Here is a 16,692-nt window from a genome sequence, read left to right on the forward strand (position 1 = left end):
TGCCAGTTGGAATAGGACCCAGGGTCTTTTTTCCAATAATTCACCACACAGCAAAAATGTTGGGCATGCAAACTGGGTTCTTCTCTACGCTTAGAGTAGCCACACAGACCGCAACGTCATGCTTGTCTCGACCCTCCCTCGTCTCCAACGTGAATCGCAACCTAGCACCTCTCATTGCAACACGATTCCATTCCAATCTCGCCCCACGACGTACCAAATACCGCAAAGCACAAAAGGGCAAAGTCCCACTACCCACTGGTGGTTCGACCAAGGGAACCACTGTTGAATTTGGAGACTACGGATTGCGAGTGAAGGAGGGTACTCGTTTGTCAGCTAAACAAATAACCGCCGCCTATGATACCATTCGACGCAAAATCAAGCCTGTCAAAGGTTCACAACTCTGGATGCGTGTGTTCCCCGATATCCCTGTTTCCAGCAAGGGTAATGAAGTTCGTATGGGTAAAGGAAAAGGTTCCAATGATTACTGGGCTTGCCGAGTACCATTGAACCGTGTTGTCTTTGAAATTGCTGGTATGCGCAAGGAAATCGCTAAAGAAGCCTTACGATTGGCAAGCGACAAGCTCCCTGTCAGAACCGAGTTCATTGAACGCAACGCAAAACCTGTTATCGGTGCTGGTTTTGTTACCCCTGTTCCCGCTAGACTTCAACCAGCCGCTAAACCAGTTATTCCTGAAGTACAAGCATAAGAAAAGAGGCGGTTGCGCAAGGCAAAGAAAAGAAAAGCTATAAAAAACCCAAATGACAACAAAAATTGGAAGGCTAGAGCATCTTCATCCTGTAATATTAATAGACAAAGTCCACAATAAACCCTTGTTTTCTCAATTTCAGAAGGGAGCATAATGTTCATTGTTGTATTTGAGAAATCCCCCATGTTAACAGGGACTTGTCATGGGTATCGGTTGCGGCCAGGCTGTCATTGGCTGCTTAATGGCAGAGCGGCGCCCCGTCCAAAAAAAAAAAAATAAGCGGAAAGCGGAGCTGACTGGCTATTACACGGTTGACACTACTCGCTAACTTGATCTAATGGTAAGTGTAGGCATTAGGTGTAACTGGGATGTATTGTAACCTTAGAAGGGTCGGAACGTCAGAGACGGGGCTTAGTTCGATCATGGGCACATTGGACGCTCCCATGTCGGCCACTTTCCTGGGTTACATGACGGAGCTCGATCTCGCAGCTGCCTATACTAATGGTTCTCACCCCTCCTGGCAGGAACTGCCTCCAAACTGGGAAATCCGCCATTCTCGTACATATGGCAAAGACTACTACTTTAATACGCTGACTAAGGAAAGTCGGTGGGACGCCCCACCGGTGGGCGATAAAGAGCGCGTGAGAGCTAGTCATTTGCTCGTCAAACACAAGGACTCGCGTCGACCTAGTTCCTGGAAGGAAGTGAGTAAATGCAACTTGTGGGACGTGCGCTATCAGTAGTGCAAGGGAAAAAAAAGATGGCCATTAACGCAATATGGGGGGTAACAGGAAAATATCACACGCACAAAGGAAGAAGCTCTGGCCATCATCCAAGAATATCAAACTAAGATTCAGTCAGGAGAAGATACCCTCTCTGCTTTAGCCACCAATCTGTCTGACTGCTCAAGCGCTAAGCGGGGAGGCGATCTAGGATACTTTGAACGGGGTCAAATGCAAAAACCCTTTGAGGATGCAGCATTTGCCCTTGAAGTTGGACAATTGTCGGAACCTGTGTGGACTGATAGTGGATGTCATCTCATTCTGAGAACAGCATAGGGAATTATGGATGAATAAAATAAAAATAAAACCGTTCTTTTTTCTTCCAAACTCAAAATTCCAATGGTGCAATTGGACACGGAAACATCCATTTGTGGCCATCATGTCGTGTACCCACTCCAGACAATGACGCCGTGACGGTCGGGCCTGTTAGGCTGGTGCCTTGCATACTTGGCGTCTGAACGCTTCAATGCCATTTATATTTAGAATCATGAGTTCAAGTCATGGGAGCAAAAGTGGGCTGAATGACATCTTATCGTGCCTTCAAAGTCAGTGAAGGATTCAATTGTCTGGGATGCACACTGGTTTTAAGAAGCCGAGGAGGGGGGGGTTCTTGGCAACTACATCTATTCTTTTCCTATCTCGAAAAAGGGGAGCCAGGGTCAACCAAGCCAATTTGTGGAGGGGCGGTGAACATACAAATCGAGAAATTCAAAGGTAAAATGGACTCTATCTCACGACCAATGCCCGATATATTCTGTGTTGTTTACAGCACGAAAGTTCTTTTTTGTGGAGCCAAATTTCCAGTTAAATTTTTTTTTTTAATAAATGTCAAAAATTGATCAAGTGGTCAATGCAGTGAACCAAAGATACATAGGTCGTCGATCTCGTTCATACCAAAAAAAAAAAAACATTATTCTACAAAGAAATAATCCACAGTAGCCAGACATTGTCTACGCTATAAAAAAACAGACAGATTGGAGGGGGGAGAAATACATTGGTGGTAAACGATATGGAAGAATATATGTATGTGCGTGTGGTGTGGTGTGTGAGTATGCGAAAGGCTAGTGTGTTTGCTGCAGGACTCCTCAAGAGTGTCATCCGCTGACAGATTTTCTTCTTTCTTTTTTTTTTGGAGTGGATGTTCACAGGTGGGTGTTGTTAAAAAAAATGTCTTCGTTTTTACAAACAAAGAGACTGGTGAGGGAAAAAGTACACGTTGGGATTGACCATGGAGACAAAAAGGGAGGGGGTTCAAAACTTGGGTTTAAGGTCATTCAAAATAATAAGAGCAGCAGCCATAGAGAGTTTCTTATGGCGATTGTTGGTTGAATTCATTCATACCAAATGGATGACCGTATGAGTTCAAGTCCAAAGCAGACGTGGAAAGATTGAAACTTGATTTGTGACTGAGAGAGCGAGTGTCTTCTGATTTGAGATGGCTGATATCGACTTCATCACTTTGTGAGTTACAATCGTCGTCACTTCCATGACTTGATGGGCTCATTTTAGTAGTGGCAGTGAAGTTGGCATCGGAAAAGCCATTAGGGCCGAACATGAGACAGTTATCTGGCATATTGTAATGACCCGTCATAGGGTTCCAGGGTACTGTAGATTGACGTGGCATATCATTCGATTCATCCATCCAGCTCATGGAAGGTTCAGGACTTGATTCAGAGCTAATGGAGCCAATTCTTGCTCGAAGTTTACTGTTTTGTTCTCGGAGACGTTCAATTTCTGTACGGTAACGTTCTTCTTGATGAATGGTTCTCTTGACAAAGTCAAGCGTTCGCTCGATAATAGTCCCTTTGCTGGGTCTTCTGTCATTTTGGAGGTTTGGAAGGGAGTGAGCAAGTTCTTGGAATTTGGTATTGAGAGATTCTCGGCGAGCACGTTCAATAGCATTGTGTTCAGCTCGACGGTCAGCCTTAGAAGTCATCTTGCGACCATTGGAACTAGTTGGGCTACCCGCGGAAACGGGTTGTTGCTGTTGTTGAAAGACTATCAAAAAAAAAAAAAAGAAGGAAATTAGATAAGGTTCACGCACAGCTCCAACTGCCTGCCCCTGGGCTGCTCAGCTTAATACGTACGTTCTTGATGTTGTCGCTGTAATTCGATTTGCATAGCCCGTTGGCGTTGCATAGACTGCTGTTGCAAGTGCTGTATAAACTGCTGAGGTGTGGAGTGAGGTCTGTGCGGAATACCTCCTTGGACTTGCATATTGAAGGGATATCCAGCATAAGCAGCAGGAGCAAATGGTTGAGGTTGGACGGTATAAGCGCCGAAAGGTGAAGTGGGTAGAGAGCTACTTGACATGGTGCACGAAAGAGAAAAGAAGAAGCAGGAACTCTCAAACGGTCATGGGGAAAGAAAAAAAAAATGGCAACGGTGCTTATAAGCTCGATCTAAAAAAGATCAAGTGACATGTTGCCCTCTCCTCACACTATATCCGAAAATCCTGTTTGTTGTTACTGCTCTGCTAAACTGCGGAACTTACAATTGCTTACTTCCGCGTCCCCCCTCCAGGGGGGATGGCCCCCCCAGATCTGATTGGCCCCAGAACAGAACAGGTCCGGACAAGCCAAGTTCTGTACTCTATGCCGTATTGTGCAGTGGGACATTCTTTTCTTTCATCGACTCTCTTCTGTTGTCTATGTATCTCATGGGTTTCCACGACCTCTCCTCCTCATGATCCATACATTATATCTAGGCTTTGACCAAATGAGGCATTCCGCAACAGCAACTAATCCTTTGCACTACCCTGGGTTTAGATTGAGCACCGGTTCGACGCGTTCCGTTTCTGGGTGCGATTGCATAAAAGAAAACTCAATCCATTTGAGGCAGCACATAACAGATATCCCCATGACCAAGCGGACGAAGATTGTATCACCCAAAGCATTTTCCACGGGAATGCACGATCCAGTGCACGATCCCGTCATCTATTTCCCTTGGGCTTAGCAAAGAGGTTCAACCGGAGTTGAAAAAAAATCACCTCAGTAACGAATCGACGATTGAGTACAGCTACCACCGTTGATCCCTTCCTCTAACAAAAATAAAAATTTAACCGTCCTTTTCATCCATAGGTTCTAGCCAATGACGTATCGGGTCAGTGGCGCATTCATCCCAGGGTCAACAAAAGTAGTAAATGTGGGTGATATGGCTGGACACCACGGGAACAGGTATTTTATTATCCTTATCCCACCCCACTGAACCATTATCCACCAAAAGGCATAGCTCTCAAGCCATGTTTACACAAAGCACCGTTAGGCAGAATTACGTTTCTATACGATTGTGACGATTTCGTTAAACTTAAACCTTATATTATATATGCATGGGCCATTAGTTTGGGAAAAAAAAATTTGGAAAGTAAGAAGAACCCAGAAAAAAAGAAACCTTCTGCAATGGAAAGTAGCCAGGCTTTCGGAGGACCCGATTCCAAGCATGGTCGTGCAGACGAGGTTACCCAAGAATGTATATTCCGTCACGACGATCTTCCACTTGTATGGCTATGATGGAAAAGTTGACCGATATAGAAGCTGAGATATAAAGTCCAAATTGTGCCTTTAACATTGACTGCTGCGATATAGTTTGGCATCTCGCCTTGCACATAATTATAGGACTTAAGTTTAGTCCCTCTTAAGGTAACATCCGGTAGTGCCCTTGCGTCGGCGATACAACCTGTTTGCTCAATTTCTAAACATTCAGGCCATTTGTAAACAAGTAGAGTGGCCACATTTCAAGTTTTTAGCCAAACATGTTAGTGTGGTATGAATGCCTAGATCGACTTTTTACCCATTCAATGTCTTTGAGGTGTTACTATATCCAGCCATCTGGTTACAAATATCGCACCTATGACTGACAGCCCAATTGGACGCCGGATAAACCACATTGGATAATGGTGGACGCCGGAGTGATACCATGTATTTTATTGATTCGTTGGAGAAAACGGATGGGGTGCACATAGCCTGGTTGGCTGGCCACGTTGGGAACAAAAGGGAACTGGATTGCATTGCATTGGGTTGAATTGAATTGAGGAAATTTTTGACATAATGACTGCGTTTACAAATGAAAAAGACGGTATGTACAAGAGAAAATAAAAAAGAAAAGAAAAGAAAAATTGCCAGTGATAATTACGTACCAATTATGAAAAAAAGGGGGAAGAGGCAATGGAGCTTTTTATCTCACAATGTTGCGAAGCATTTGGGGAATAGTAACAGCTAAGCGCTCAGAACAAATGTGGGACATGGGAAACATCACGCATAGGTCGTAAGAAAATTGGTGAAGGTCTTACTTGGCGTCTTATCCTTGGTGGTATGGCGGTGGATGCGAATATGTTGGTTCAAGTTGTCTGACCTTGAAAATCGCTTATCACAACCATCGTAAGGACAGACAAACGCTATGATATGGGTCAGTGAACATCCACATTACCAATTGGATACAAAGTGGTGGGATACTTACGTTTTTCTAATGTGTGAATAGAGCGGATATGCCTCTTAAGATGTTCTGATCGCTTGAAAATCTTGCCACAGTTGTTATGGGTACATGTAAACATTTTAGCGGGTTGTGTGGAGTGGGCAGGATTGTTATTGGATACTCGTCTTCCTCTTGATCGAGACACCTTTGACTTTGAAGAAGACTTGGGTGCGGTGGGTGTGATTTGGGATTGCATATAATAGACTTCAGGCATGCAAGGTGACACTGGTGTCATGGGCCTAGACGATGCGTTGGACGAAAAGGAAGATACGCTTCCATTGCGAGTCAAGGTTTTGGCATAGTCAGCATATTCACACGGAACGCCAAAATTTGAAGGCATGCCAGGTGGACACACGTCTAGCGGGGACTGTATCATGTACGAATAGGCGTCCGTGACTGTATCCATAACAAAGCTATTTCGTCTTGACAGAGGGTGACATTCTTCATAATCGATGGTGGTAGCAGGAGAGTCTGGGTGTTGGCGACAATCGCTTTCATAATCGGAAAGTCCTGGAGTATCGCAGCCATGACCAGAAAGGAGGTCTGCATAGCTAAACCGTCGTTGCATATAAGTAGAAACTTGTTCATAAGGCCTTGTGGGAGGAGTAGGGTAGTCGGCATAAGACTGGCGATACACGTTGGTGAATGACATTTCAGTAGAATGAAGAGGTGAATACATTTGTATGGGAAAATGAGATGGGCTGTAATGGATTGGCCAAAAAAAAAAGGAGTCAGACTGATTACTGTGAAATTAAAGGGGAAGGCATCATCGAACGAGGAAGAACACGTTACCGACAACAAACGAAATGTAGCAGATATAATAAGCGCAAGTTGGTTTGAGAGCTTTTGTTGTGTACGAGTACTTTTGACTTCGACAAGCGTAATGAAAGAAAGATATGTGTGTGTGAAGAGCGGAAAGAAAGAAGATATAGGATGGATGTTAACCTTTTTCTAATTAATATCTTTTTTTTTTCCCTTCGTTGACTGCTGCTATAAACAAAAAAGGTCGTCACTCAAACCAAATTTATAAACGAAGCGCATGGTTCAGGCTGGGTAGGCTTTCCATATCCAGCGTGTGAATCGACTGGCGATCACCTTTCAGTTGTCTCTGTCGGATTCATCCGTCTACCTGCTGATCATTGCCTATAACTTTCAACTATGCATCTAGACGATCACCTATAAACGCCATCCTCTTTACTGGGATGGGATCATCGCAGCAAGCCAACCACAATTTCGAAGGACTTGCTTTATATCTTCCATGCGGTTTTGTTATCTTTTGGGAAAAAGTAGGTGTATGGGTAGGAGCGCAGGCCTGGCGGACGGACCGCTTTCGGAGATACCAAGCCCATTCACCGAACCAAATGGTCAGTGCTTGCTAGCAATGAGAAGCATGATTTATTTTAATGAAATAAAACAGACGGTCTGGACACCCCCAGTAAAGTAGAGATCGATCTAAATACCTATACACATGATGAGATAAAACCATGTGTATGTAAATACGTCAAATGAAATTTGAAATCTTCACCATAATATAAATGGACTTGCCCGTCAAAACAAGAAAGCAAGCTATCACGCGGATGAGCCTCACTCTAGGCTTGGAGTGACTGGATATGGATATTACCGTTGAGGTGGTTTAACGAAAAGGTAAAAAGCTACCAATCTTCTTAGAAGCAAATAGAGGTTACTTCAAAAAAAAAAGTTCTAACATGTATTGAACTTGGATTTGAGGCTGACTTAGTACTTCCTTTGATATCACTTTGACCATGCAGAAAGATAAAAAAGATCTCTTTTTTTTATTTCTTTTTAACAACATAGAGCATATCAGGCTGGCTGGCTGTTTCAAGGATCCACATAAAATGAGGCAGCCAGAGCTATGTGAAAATTTGCATATATATATATATAGCGAATTATTATGTCGAAGGCGGAGATGTGGGTGCAGTGGAAGCAAGCACAGGATTAGGATTCTGGCCTGATCCATAATGAAACTGCTGTCGACGCCTAGCTTCATCCAATAACGCTTGCTCTTCATCGGCGTTTATGGCATCATCGGTTTCGGCATCTACATTATTTCTTAGGCTACGGAACAATGCGGCAATGAAGCCAAGGACGAAAATGGTCAAAAACGCCCATTGAGAATAGTAATAGAACATGCCAAAAAAAGGCGTGTTCACTACTATACGATCGATGAGCGTAGAGATAATAGTAGGTGTGCAGATATCTGAAAGAAACCAATTTAGACATGTGTAACTTCCATAGATTAAGTGATCATCATCCCTGTTGCTTTTTTGCTCTGACTCCGTGATCACCTCTAACTTACCTATGGGTGCATAGATGTCACAAGGCACAATCAATTCAGGTTTGCCAGTGCAATTTCGAAGCCGATTCATTGTGCTGTTACACTATGCCAAGCAAACAAAAACAATCAATATGCGTATTATATGAATCGCCACTTTGGCAAAAGGCATTAGCCACTTACATAAACTTGGGAGCCAAAGTGTGAATAACCGGGTGCAACAATAGCCGTCAATGTATAATTGAGGGCTAGTAAACTTAGGGTAAGTAATATGGTGCAGCACATTAACCCCTGTGGTGCAGTTGCTCGCTTTTGGATCTTGTACAGCTGAACCCAAAGGAATCTCACACCTATAGTGATGACCCCTGCCATTGTTGCCAGGAAAAAGTATAATATTAAGGCGATCATGAAAATATAGTCAAGTGGGAAGAACTAGTTTGAAATAGCATTTGGATTAGCGCAACTCTCCTTCTGTTCTGGACACATCATGTTCTCTTCTCTCTGCCACTTACATTGGAAAGCTTGACAAATATGTAATTGATTGGATTGAATATATCTGGATGGCTGATAATGTAACCGCATCGACTTCCACAAACAGAGTTGGCAATTTTGTCGATACTGAAAGCAAAAAGCAAGTCATTCCCATTTGGTTTTGAATGGAAAAAGATAATCAGTTTAGAACCCAGGCAGGCAAACAAAGTAAGCGAAGATGAGCAAGGGGGTCATCTAAAAAAAGATACCACCCAGCGCAAGATTGCGTACAGAAACGAGGAACGAAAAAAAAAGCTTACATGGTCAGGAACATAGAAGCTACGATGACCAGCGTCAACACCATCAGGACCAAACCAATAACAAACTGGATCATTGAATGGTATTAGTCTGCTTGTATCATATCACTTTTTAGCTGGGTGCATTAGGCGAACTTATACCTCGAAGGGGCGAGCTACTTTCAATATGCGTTGCCAAATACTGTGTTCTTCTTCTTCGATGCCACGACGTCGGCGCAACAAAATACTGTATACAAAGAGTTAAAAATAAATTCAAACTGGAAAAAGTCATGGGAAAGGAGTGTGGTGGGAACTGTCACTCCACTGGCGAAAGGTTGAAACATACCGTTCTTCGTCTTCAAGATTCTCTAAACGACGAAGGTCCTTTGCTGATAGGCTCTCAGGTGAGCTCTTCAGCTTTATGGCGCGTTGTTGGTCGCGACATTCCGATAGACGATCATCAACATCAACTTCTTCTGTCTCCAAACGACGACGGCCTTTGATCATGCTGAATGGAAGGATGGACAGTCCGGGAGCCTGAATATTCATGTCGATAAGTCTGAGGTGCATAACGGACTGTAGAATTGATATATACTTACTGTATAGCTGATGAAAACAAGCATACCAAGCAAGAGTAAGCAAGCAAGCACAAATGAAATTGCCTTTTCACCATCTATTTTTTTTTAAAAATAAAGTGTCAGTTAGAAAAAACGATTCATGATATGTTCACGACCTTTCCAAAGAGAACATACTGCTTTCAGTTAGCAAATGCTTAAACCAGTCGAGATCCATGTGGGGGTGCTTGTGCTCGGCTTGCCTCATAAACAAACCCATCAACAGCAAAATGATGCTGATGACCACGAAAAATGAGGTGTATTTCATGGCAGCTGCAGTTCGCTGTCCAGGTGTAGTATCGTCATCCGATTCTTCATAGTAGAAGTAGGTGAAGGGTATGACGAAGAATGTAAAGACTCCGATCAACCCGTAGCAGACTAAAATGGAGCAAAAAATCAAAAGCGGCGTGAACAATCATGTGCATAGCGTTCAAAGCGGTCGACTGTTACATACTGTAATAGATGATCTGAATGGTTAACGTCATCCAGTACACGGTATCAGGGTTAGCCCACTCTTTTTTCAAACCGGTGCTATAATCAATGGTAGAGGAGACTAGGAAGATATCGACGGGAACTAAGGCAAGCGTTGCAAAGAGCAAGCTGAGACCTAGAATGGTGACAATGGTAGCAAAGAGTTCTGATTCATGTTTGTCTTGGTAATGGCGGGTGAATCCTATGCAGAAAATGACGAGCGCCTGGTAGGTAGGGTACACAACCCAGGTTAAGCTTTGACCAGGTTGACAAGCACAAGATCGTGGCACTTACACCAACGGCAATGCCATAGGCAGCCCAAGCGGCTCCAACTAAGGCAGGCATGAATGAGGAATGTGTCGACTGCACGCCCGTGTTCTCCCCAGTCGCTTTTAAACTAAAGCGACGCTGAGATTTCCCCATATGGAAATAGCCAACGGCGTCAGAGTGACAACGAAACATCGAAAATGATAGGTATTATTTGCATGATTGTGTGTGATTGATATGGATGAAAAATACAATTAGAAAATGGTCTGTCTATCTACCGTCTTCGTCTGGAAGTGGCATTTGGATTTTTACGACCAAATCCAATGGTCTCGGTACCGTACATATTGCTGTTGATTTGCTTTTCTGGGTTCAAATTAAAGCTAGGCATGAAATCTGGATCAAAAGCATTGACCTGCTTCTTTTTTCGTCGGCTGTTCATAGCCTTCATATACTCCTTTTGATCCTCTCGAAGAACGATGTTGTTAGCTTTGGTACCACCTTGAGGTTTCGGGATGTTGTACTGAGGATATGCCAAAAAAAAATGGTGTCAATTCAATTTTCATCCAAGGTGTATCTAAGCTCGATCTATACCGTACCTTCGTTCCTCGCAAATTGTATTGGAAGTTCTTCTTGAGCCAATAGGTCACATTTCCATACTGATCGGTACTGCAGGATGTGCGCATCAACGAAGAATTACCGCATTTGGGACAGAATTTCTTATCCATATCGCTGGTAACAGTATAGCAAGCATGGCATCTCATGACCCAATTCTTGATACGCTTCACTCGCATACCATCAGTAGAAACGAGATTGAGGTTCATTTGAAGGAGAACGTTCTAAACCGCGGCGGAGAAAACAGTCAATACTAGCACATAAAAGGACCTATCGACGTTTCCTCTCTTACCTGCATTGCAAAATCCGCAGTGATACAAGCAACTTGCATGACTTGGAATTTACTGACTTTACCCTCGGACTTGTGTCCCAGCTCTGCAGCTTTAACTTGAACCACGTTCTCTGGTGTAATCCATTCACCGGCATCACTATCCTCATCATCATCCTCACCAATCTGGATTTCGACATCCTCCGCAGGAGCATCGGTCGTCTCCTTTGCGTCAGTAACATCGGATGATGTAGGGATTTCCTCTGCTTTATCCTCTACTTTAAGGTCCTTCAATGCCTCTGTGACGTGGGTAGGCGTAGGAGCTGCATGTGGTACTACTGGACGACGGTGAGCCTTGTTCTTGCCTCGACCTGCAACCTCCCAAGTATCATCATCGTCTTGTGCTTCTTCTTCTTCATCCTCAACATCTTCTGGTGCTTGAGCAGGTTGACGGGGCTTCTTATTCACCTTTGTCTAAATGAAATTACTATTATTAAAAGGAGATTCCTTCACATTCCATATTGCGTTGTGGACACATACCTTGACAGGTTCAGTTCTAAGTCTAGCGGTGCCATTGGCCTCCACCTCCAGCATATAGGTCAATGCAAGCACCTTCAAATCAACGCTGGAGAGAGTGGAGAAATCACCGGTTTTGCGAGAAAAGTCGACAACTAATACAAATCAAAAATTCCATTTAGTTTGTGGATGGATTGGGCAGATGTCGACAAGGTGAAAGAAATGAATAGTATACCTGCTTTGATAGCTTCATCGGAAGGAGTGATGAGCTCAAGTTCAAAAGGCAGTTTCTTAATGTGCTCACGGGCATTCTTATCTCTGATTTCACCAACGACCTCGGGAATGGTGCAGAATCGTTGAGCAAGGTGTCGAAGTGGAGTGCCTTTCAGAAGTGGAGCGGAATCAATGACCAAGGTCAAGACTTGGTCCTTCTCGAGCTGTGGTTTAGCGACTTCCTGATCAACTACAGGTGTATCTTGAGCTATCTGCTCGCTATCATTGACGGGGTGTTCCATTATTGACGGATCGTTGCTGACAGATCGGATCGTTAACAGTTTCGAAAATTTTTTGCGGAGTAGCCTATGTCCCATTTTTTTTCTGTAGCTCCCCGAATGTGACGGCTCTATCTCTCCATTGCACGTTCAATCATGGTGAGTTCGAATTTCACAGCCCTGGAAGGACCATGCAGCTCACAATTGCGTTTAGGTCATGGACATGCCGGAGCCATTATTTATGGCCGAGCTCGACAGCGTCAGGACCTTGCTGAATATGTTGAAAGCTATTCAGATCAAAGGAGTAAGTGCATCACGAAAGCGGACCCCAACCGATCATGGCTAACCTCTGTCAACTATAGTATATGACTTGCGAAATAGACTCAGAAGTCCTCACATTTGTTTCTCAAGATATGCATTCGATAAAAGCTTCAGCGTACATGAAGCGAGAGCACTTTTCACAATATCGGTTTACAGGCTCCGACGATACACCGCGATTCACAGTAGGCTCGGACGCGCTGATCGGATGCCTTGGTATAATAGCCTCCAACCAAAACGATGGGTGTAAGATGAAATATGCTGGTGAAGGGGCTGTCTTTGAGATTAGGTAAGTGATGTTGTAATTGATAAGGAGGGAGTTGGATTTCTCGCGTTGCAGTTTGCCTGATTTCATCATTTCATGTAGAGGCGAAAATAGAGAGGCTATAGAGATCTGTAGGCTAAAGACCATGGAACCTGAAGAAGTGTTTATTGGCCTGAATCTAGGAGATAAAGTATCTTGGCTGCAAGCCACGTTAATGAAGGTTGGTATTGCTATAAGATGGGACAGCCATATAGGTTGTATATATGATGTTTAACATTGCAAACAGAGCGATTGGTTTAAGGATGCACTGAGTGACTTGGACTCAACGTGTGAGTCAGTGACGTTTCACATTTCACCCGACGACCAGTTCTTTCGACTGTCGGCGAATGGAGAAAGTGGTGAATGGAATGTAAGTAATGGCACAATGCAACGCACTCTCAATTTTACTGATACTAATGCGTTTCTGCATCTCCAGATGGAATACCCTGCACGATCCGACGCATTTTTAGAGTTTCATGCCGAGACAGAAGTCAAGTTTAGGTAAAGGCGAAGAATTATACTGGTGGATGGTCAAAAAAACATGTCATGCTAACGAACAGAATCCATCTGGATCCCTCTAGCTACCGGTATTCTCACATTGCTTTATGCAAGAAGGCACTGGAAATATCGGAGCATGTTTCACTGCGAACGGATCCATATGGCTACCTTGGGTTGCTGGTAAATATACAATTTGGATCAACGGCAATGAAACTGATAAAATTCACTGAACAAACTCCTCGCCCTCTAGTTTTCAGTAGAGACATCAGCAAAGGCAGCTTATGTCGAATTTGTTGTAAGTCTAATATTTCAATTGGCACAAGGTTTTTCTGATGAAGCTGACACTTTTATTGAATCGCCTTTATAGATTGCACCCCTGGATACTGACGAGACTTCCTCACAAAGTGATTCGGGAACGTAGTAGAAGGAGATGAAAGGGGGTTTGCGGGTTCTATCCCTCTTGGTCAATGATTTTTTTAATACAAGAGAAATTAGTAGTAAAGAGTTTAATTACACTGGCAACATTGGTTTTTTGGGAAATCAGGCATTTTTTATTTGCTTGCGACTGTTGTCGTCGCTGAGAGCTCCATTGTGGTGCTCTACGATAGGCAATGTGCCATTGGCATCAGTCTTTATGGGGTGGTATAGTGGGTGACGAACTATATGGCTGAAGTTGCGGTCTTACGTTGACAACGCGCTCGAGGAATTTTTTTTTGTCACGTCGATCGCTTGGCTGGGCTGCCAGGCACGTTTGGAAAACAGGACTCCGCACCCTTCCTCCATTGCTCTTCCCATTTCAACGACTAGCGGCAAGAATGAGCCATCCAACTTCCATGGGTAAGTGATCTGTATAACGGTTGAATCAACGTGATCTGCCGACTGATTCCTCGTTTCCTTTTAGATATCCAAGGTACTGTGGATCTCGAAAAACAAATCAATGAAGAATACAAAATGTGGAAGAAAAATTCCCCATTTCTGTATGATCTTGTCGTCACCCATGCACTAGAATGGCCAAGTCTTACGTGTCAATGGCTGCCACAGCTTCCGTTAGTGCATTCTCAATTGATTTGATTTAACGCGATAAAAAAGAAACCACTAAGCATAGGTCAGCAGTGACAGTGACAGGTCGGTGCAGAGTTTATTGGTGGGCACACATACCAACGACGAAGAACCGAATTATCTTCAGGTGGCTTCGGTTCAATTGCCCACAGACAGCGAAGCGCAGTCAGCGAGTAAGTGAAATGAAAGCAACAAGTTGGTTTAGGGTTGGAATTCGTCTGACCCGTAGGATTTTGCTAGATGGTGGCGGCGCACACGTTCGAATTACTCAGAAGATACCACATGAGGGAGAAGTTAATCGAGCACGTTATCAACCCACCAACCCTAATATCATTGCCACGAAAACGAGAACAGGTGACGTTCTTGTCTTTGATCGCAAGCGACATGCCAGTTTCCCAAAAGATCGGGATGAAAAATGCAATCCTCTTTTACGGTTATCAGGACATGATAAGGAAGGGTAGGTATCACACAATTTGAAGCAGCCAAAAAAGATAGAAAAAAAAATTGGCGTGCTGCTTGATGGGAAATAAGAGAGCATACGCTGACGCTTTCGATAACAGATATGGATTGGCTTGGAACCCGCATCAATCTATGGGGCAACATGTTCTCAGCGCAGGTTTTGACAACCTTGTTTGTCATTGGTAAGGAAACTGTTTGGAGTTTGATAAGGTGTGAGAGCATGTGAGACCCTGACTGCGTTTACCAATGATACAGGGATATTGCCTCCACTCCTGAGCAAGGCAATACACTTCAGGCGTATCGCACCTACAACGCTCACACTGCTAGCGTCGAAGTAAGTGTGTCTTTTTTTTTTATTATTGATCTGGGTTCTGTACTGAAATCTTGATGAGCGAGCGTCCAATTTTGTTCTTTCCTTATCTCTCAAAATATTTAACTCCATGCTTTCTTAGGATGTAGCATGGCATATGAAACATGACTCTATCTTTGCCTCTGTAGGAGATGACATGAGACTCATGATGTAAAGTTGTCTAATTTCCATCAGATAACGGGGACCACAACCGATTTTGACACCTATCAATTTTATTTTTTTATTTAGCTGGGACTGCCGAAAGGAAGGGTCTGATAAACCCAGCCATAATATCCAGGCTCACAAGGCGGAGGTGAACTGTGTCGCTTTCCATCCTAGTTACGAATGGATCTTGGCAACTGGCTCAGGTGATAAGGTACGTACGACAATGAGGAGCGAAGAAAAAAACACGCGCACATACTTATGCCCTCATAGACAGTAGGATTATGGGATATGCGCAATTTATCGCGTCAATTACACAGTCTGGAAACACATGAGGATGAAGTGTTGCAATTGAGCTGGTCACCGCATCATGATGCTATCTTAGGATCGGCCAGTAGCGATAGAAGAGTCAACATTTGGGACCTGACCAAGATAGGTGAAGAGCAAACACCGGAGGACGCTGAAGATGGTCCTCCGGAATTACTGGTAAGGCCGGAGATGAGAGGGGACTAGAGGGGAGGACTAACCACCAGAGCGGGTGTTGGAAATCATAATAATTATCTCACCCTCGCGATTTTCTCACTCTTTATTTTTTTTTTATAACCAGTTTGTACACGGTGGACATACGAATAAGATTGCCGACTTCTCATGGAATCCGTTAGAACCTTGGGTGATTGCTAGTACCGCTGAAGATAATATTATTCAAGTTTGGCAGTTGGTAAGTGAGGAGACAGCGCGCAGTGCCATCATCATGCTGGTAACGTAACATTGGATTATTTTAGGCAAATAACATCCATACTGGTAGTGATCAAGTATCGATTGCCCTTAGCGACTTGGAATGATTGCATAGCCCCCCGAAAGATAGGAAGTCACGGGGATGTGAATTGTGTGAAAAGCGTTGATACGTTCAGGTGGCCATCAAGCTAAACCAATCAAATTGCACTTCCTCAGAGATTTTCCTTTTCTGAATAGCGAGTGTTCCGTTAGCAAATAAAATGTAGAATAACACGAATAGATGTGTTCGAAAGGCAATGTACGGCATAATGTCTTTTCAATTTCTTTATGCCTAGCATTTATGTGAAATAGTCAGGAGATGCTAGCAGGGAGAGAGCACGAATGATATAATGTGAGTGGAAAAAGTGGGGGAGTCGTGACACTATCCACGTTCAAAATTGCATCACTTGCCTATCTTTGCTGGCCTGAGCTTACCAAAGGTACCTGAGAAAAAAAAAATTATTTATAAACGACTACTGAACTAGATATCTCTTCCCAATTCCTCTTTTCT

General features: G+C 43.6%; 10 protein-coding genes across 10 annotated transcripts; 4 read left to right on the forward strand and 6 right to left on the reverse strand.

Annotated features, from left to right (window-relative positions):
- Positions 1-891, forward strand: K450DRAFT_229404 (uncharacterized protein). The gene has a single exon (XM_051587081.1). The coding sequence runs from the start codon at positions 57-59 to the stop codon at positions 705-707; it is 651 nt and encodes a 216-aa protein (XP_051447181.1). The 5' UTR covers positions 1-56; the 3' UTR covers positions 708-891.
- K450DRAFT_229406 (uncharacterized protein) lies at positions 877-1,824 on the forward strand. The gene is made up of 3 exons (XM_051587082.1): positions 877-1,047; positions 1,232-1,411; positions 1,499-1,824. The coding sequence occupies exons 1-3, from the start codon at positions 1,045-1,047 to the stop codon at positions 1,763-1,765; spliced, it is 450 nt and encodes a 149-aa protein (XP_051447182.1). The 5' UTR covers positions 877-1,044; the 3' UTR covers positions 1,766-1,824.
- Positions 1,825-2,366: 542 nt separating this feature from the next.
- Positions 2,367-2,692, reverse strand: K450DRAFT_229409 (uncharacterized protein). Its single transcript, XM_051587083.1, has one exon. It carries the CDS (start codon positions 2,585-2,587, stop codon positions 2,405-2,407), a length of 183 nt encoding a protein of 60 aa, XP_051447183.1. The 5' UTR covers positions 2,588-2,692; the 3' UTR covers positions 2,367-2,404.
- On the reverse strand, positions 2,693-4,036 carry K450DRAFT_229412 (uncharacterized protein). Its single transcript, XM_051587084.1, has 2 exons — positions 3,577-4,036; positions 2,693-3,487 (listed from the first exon to the last, which is right to left on the reverse strand). The coding sequence occupies exons 1-2, from the start codon at positions 3,800-3,802 to the stop codon at positions 2,799-2,801; spliced, it is 915 nt and encodes a 304-aa protein (XP_051447184.1). The 5' UTR covers positions 3,803-4,036; the 3' UTR covers positions 2,693-2,798.
- Positions 4,037-4,934: 898 nt separating this feature from the next.
- Positions 4,935-5,695, reverse strand: K450DRAFT_229421 (uncharacterized protein). The gene has a single exon (XM_051587085.1). The coding sequence runs from the start codon at positions 5,494-5,496 to the stop codon at positions 5,275-5,277; it is 222 nt and encodes a 73-aa protein (XP_051447185.1). The 5' UTR covers positions 5,497-5,695; the 3' UTR covers positions 4,935-5,274.
- Positions 5,696-5,805: 110 nt separating this feature from the next.
- K450DRAFT_156790 (uncharacterized protein) lies at positions 5,806-6,041 on the reverse strand (the record flags this gene model as incomplete). Its single annotated transcript, XM_051583977.1, has 2 exons — positions 5,806-5,882; positions 5,945-6,041. Coding segments are annotated over 2 exons (174 nt in total), but the record flags the coding sequence as incomplete, so codon positions are not given.
- Positions 6,042-7,727: 1,686 nt separating this feature from the next.
- K450DRAFT_229436 (uncharacterized protein) lies at positions 7,728-10,544 on the reverse strand. Its single transcript, XM_051587086.1, has 10 exons — positions 10,088-10,544; positions 9,772-10,011; positions 9,619-9,692; positions 9,366-9,556; positions 9,182-9,266; positions 9,044-9,108; positions 8,765-8,870; positions 8,436-8,684; positions 8,277-8,358; positions 7,728-8,177 (listed from the first exon to the last, which is right to left on the reverse strand). Exons 1-10 carry the CDS (start codon positions 10,116-10,118, stop codon positions 7,870-7,872), a joined length of 1,431 nt encoding a protein of 476 aa, XP_051447187.1. The 5' UTR covers positions 10,119-10,544; the 3' UTR covers positions 7,728-7,869.
- A 2-nt stretch (positions 10,545-10,546) lies between these two features.
- K450DRAFT_229441 (uncharacterized protein) lies at positions 10,547-12,324 on the reverse strand. Its single transcript, XM_051587087.1, has 5 exons — positions 12,003-12,324; positions 11,792-11,922; positions 11,276-11,725; positions 10,968-11,207; positions 10,547-10,891 (listed from the first exon to the last, which is right to left on the reverse strand). The coding sequence occupies exons 1-5, from the start codon at positions 12,280-12,282 to the stop codon at positions 10,646-10,648; spliced, it is 1,347 nt and encodes a 448-aa protein (XP_051447188.1). The 5' UTR covers positions 12,283-12,324; the 3' UTR covers positions 10,547-10,645.
- A 90-nt stretch (positions 12,325-12,414) lies between these two features.
- On the forward strand, positions 12,415-13,906 carry K450DRAFT_229445 (uncharacterized protein; the record flags this gene model as incomplete). The annotated part of the gene is made up of 9 exons (XM_051587088.1): positions 12,415-12,417; positions 12,473-12,562; positions 12,621-12,865; positions 12,944-13,061; positions 13,128-13,250; positions 13,317-13,381; positions 13,462-13,558; positions 13,629-13,673; positions 13,746-13,906. 9 exons carry the CDS (start codon positions 12,415-12,417, stop codon positions 13,797-13,799), a joined length of 840 nt encoding a protein of 279 aa, XP_051447189.1. The 3' UTR covers positions 13,800-13,906.
- A 19-nt stretch (positions 13,907-13,925) lies between these two features.
- K450DRAFT_229448 (uncharacterized protein) lies at positions 13,926-16,447 on the forward strand. Its single transcript, XM_051587089.1, has 11 exons — positions 13,926-14,215; positions 14,280-14,424; positions 14,492-14,610; positions 14,678-14,894; positions 14,998-15,078; positions 15,152-15,230; positions 15,349-15,416; positions 15,495-15,621; positions 15,681-15,893; positions 16,015-16,125; positions 16,190-16,447. The coding sequence occupies exons 1-11, from the start codon at positions 14,194-14,196 to the stop codon at positions 16,247-16,249; spliced, it is 1,242 nt and encodes a 413-aa protein (XP_051447190.1). The 5' UTR covers positions 13,926-14,193; the 3' UTR covers positions 16,250-16,447.
- The last annotated feature ends 245 nt before the right edge of the window (positions 16,448-16,692 follow it).

Source organism: Umbelopsis ramanniana (assembly GCF_025399195.1).
Source record: "Umbelopsis ramanniana AG unplaced genomic scaffold K450scaffold_11, whole genome shotgun sequence".
NCBI lineage: Eukaryota > Fungi > Mucoromycota > Umbelopsidomycetes > Umbelopsidales > Umbelopsidaceae > Umbelopsis > Umbelopsis ramanniana.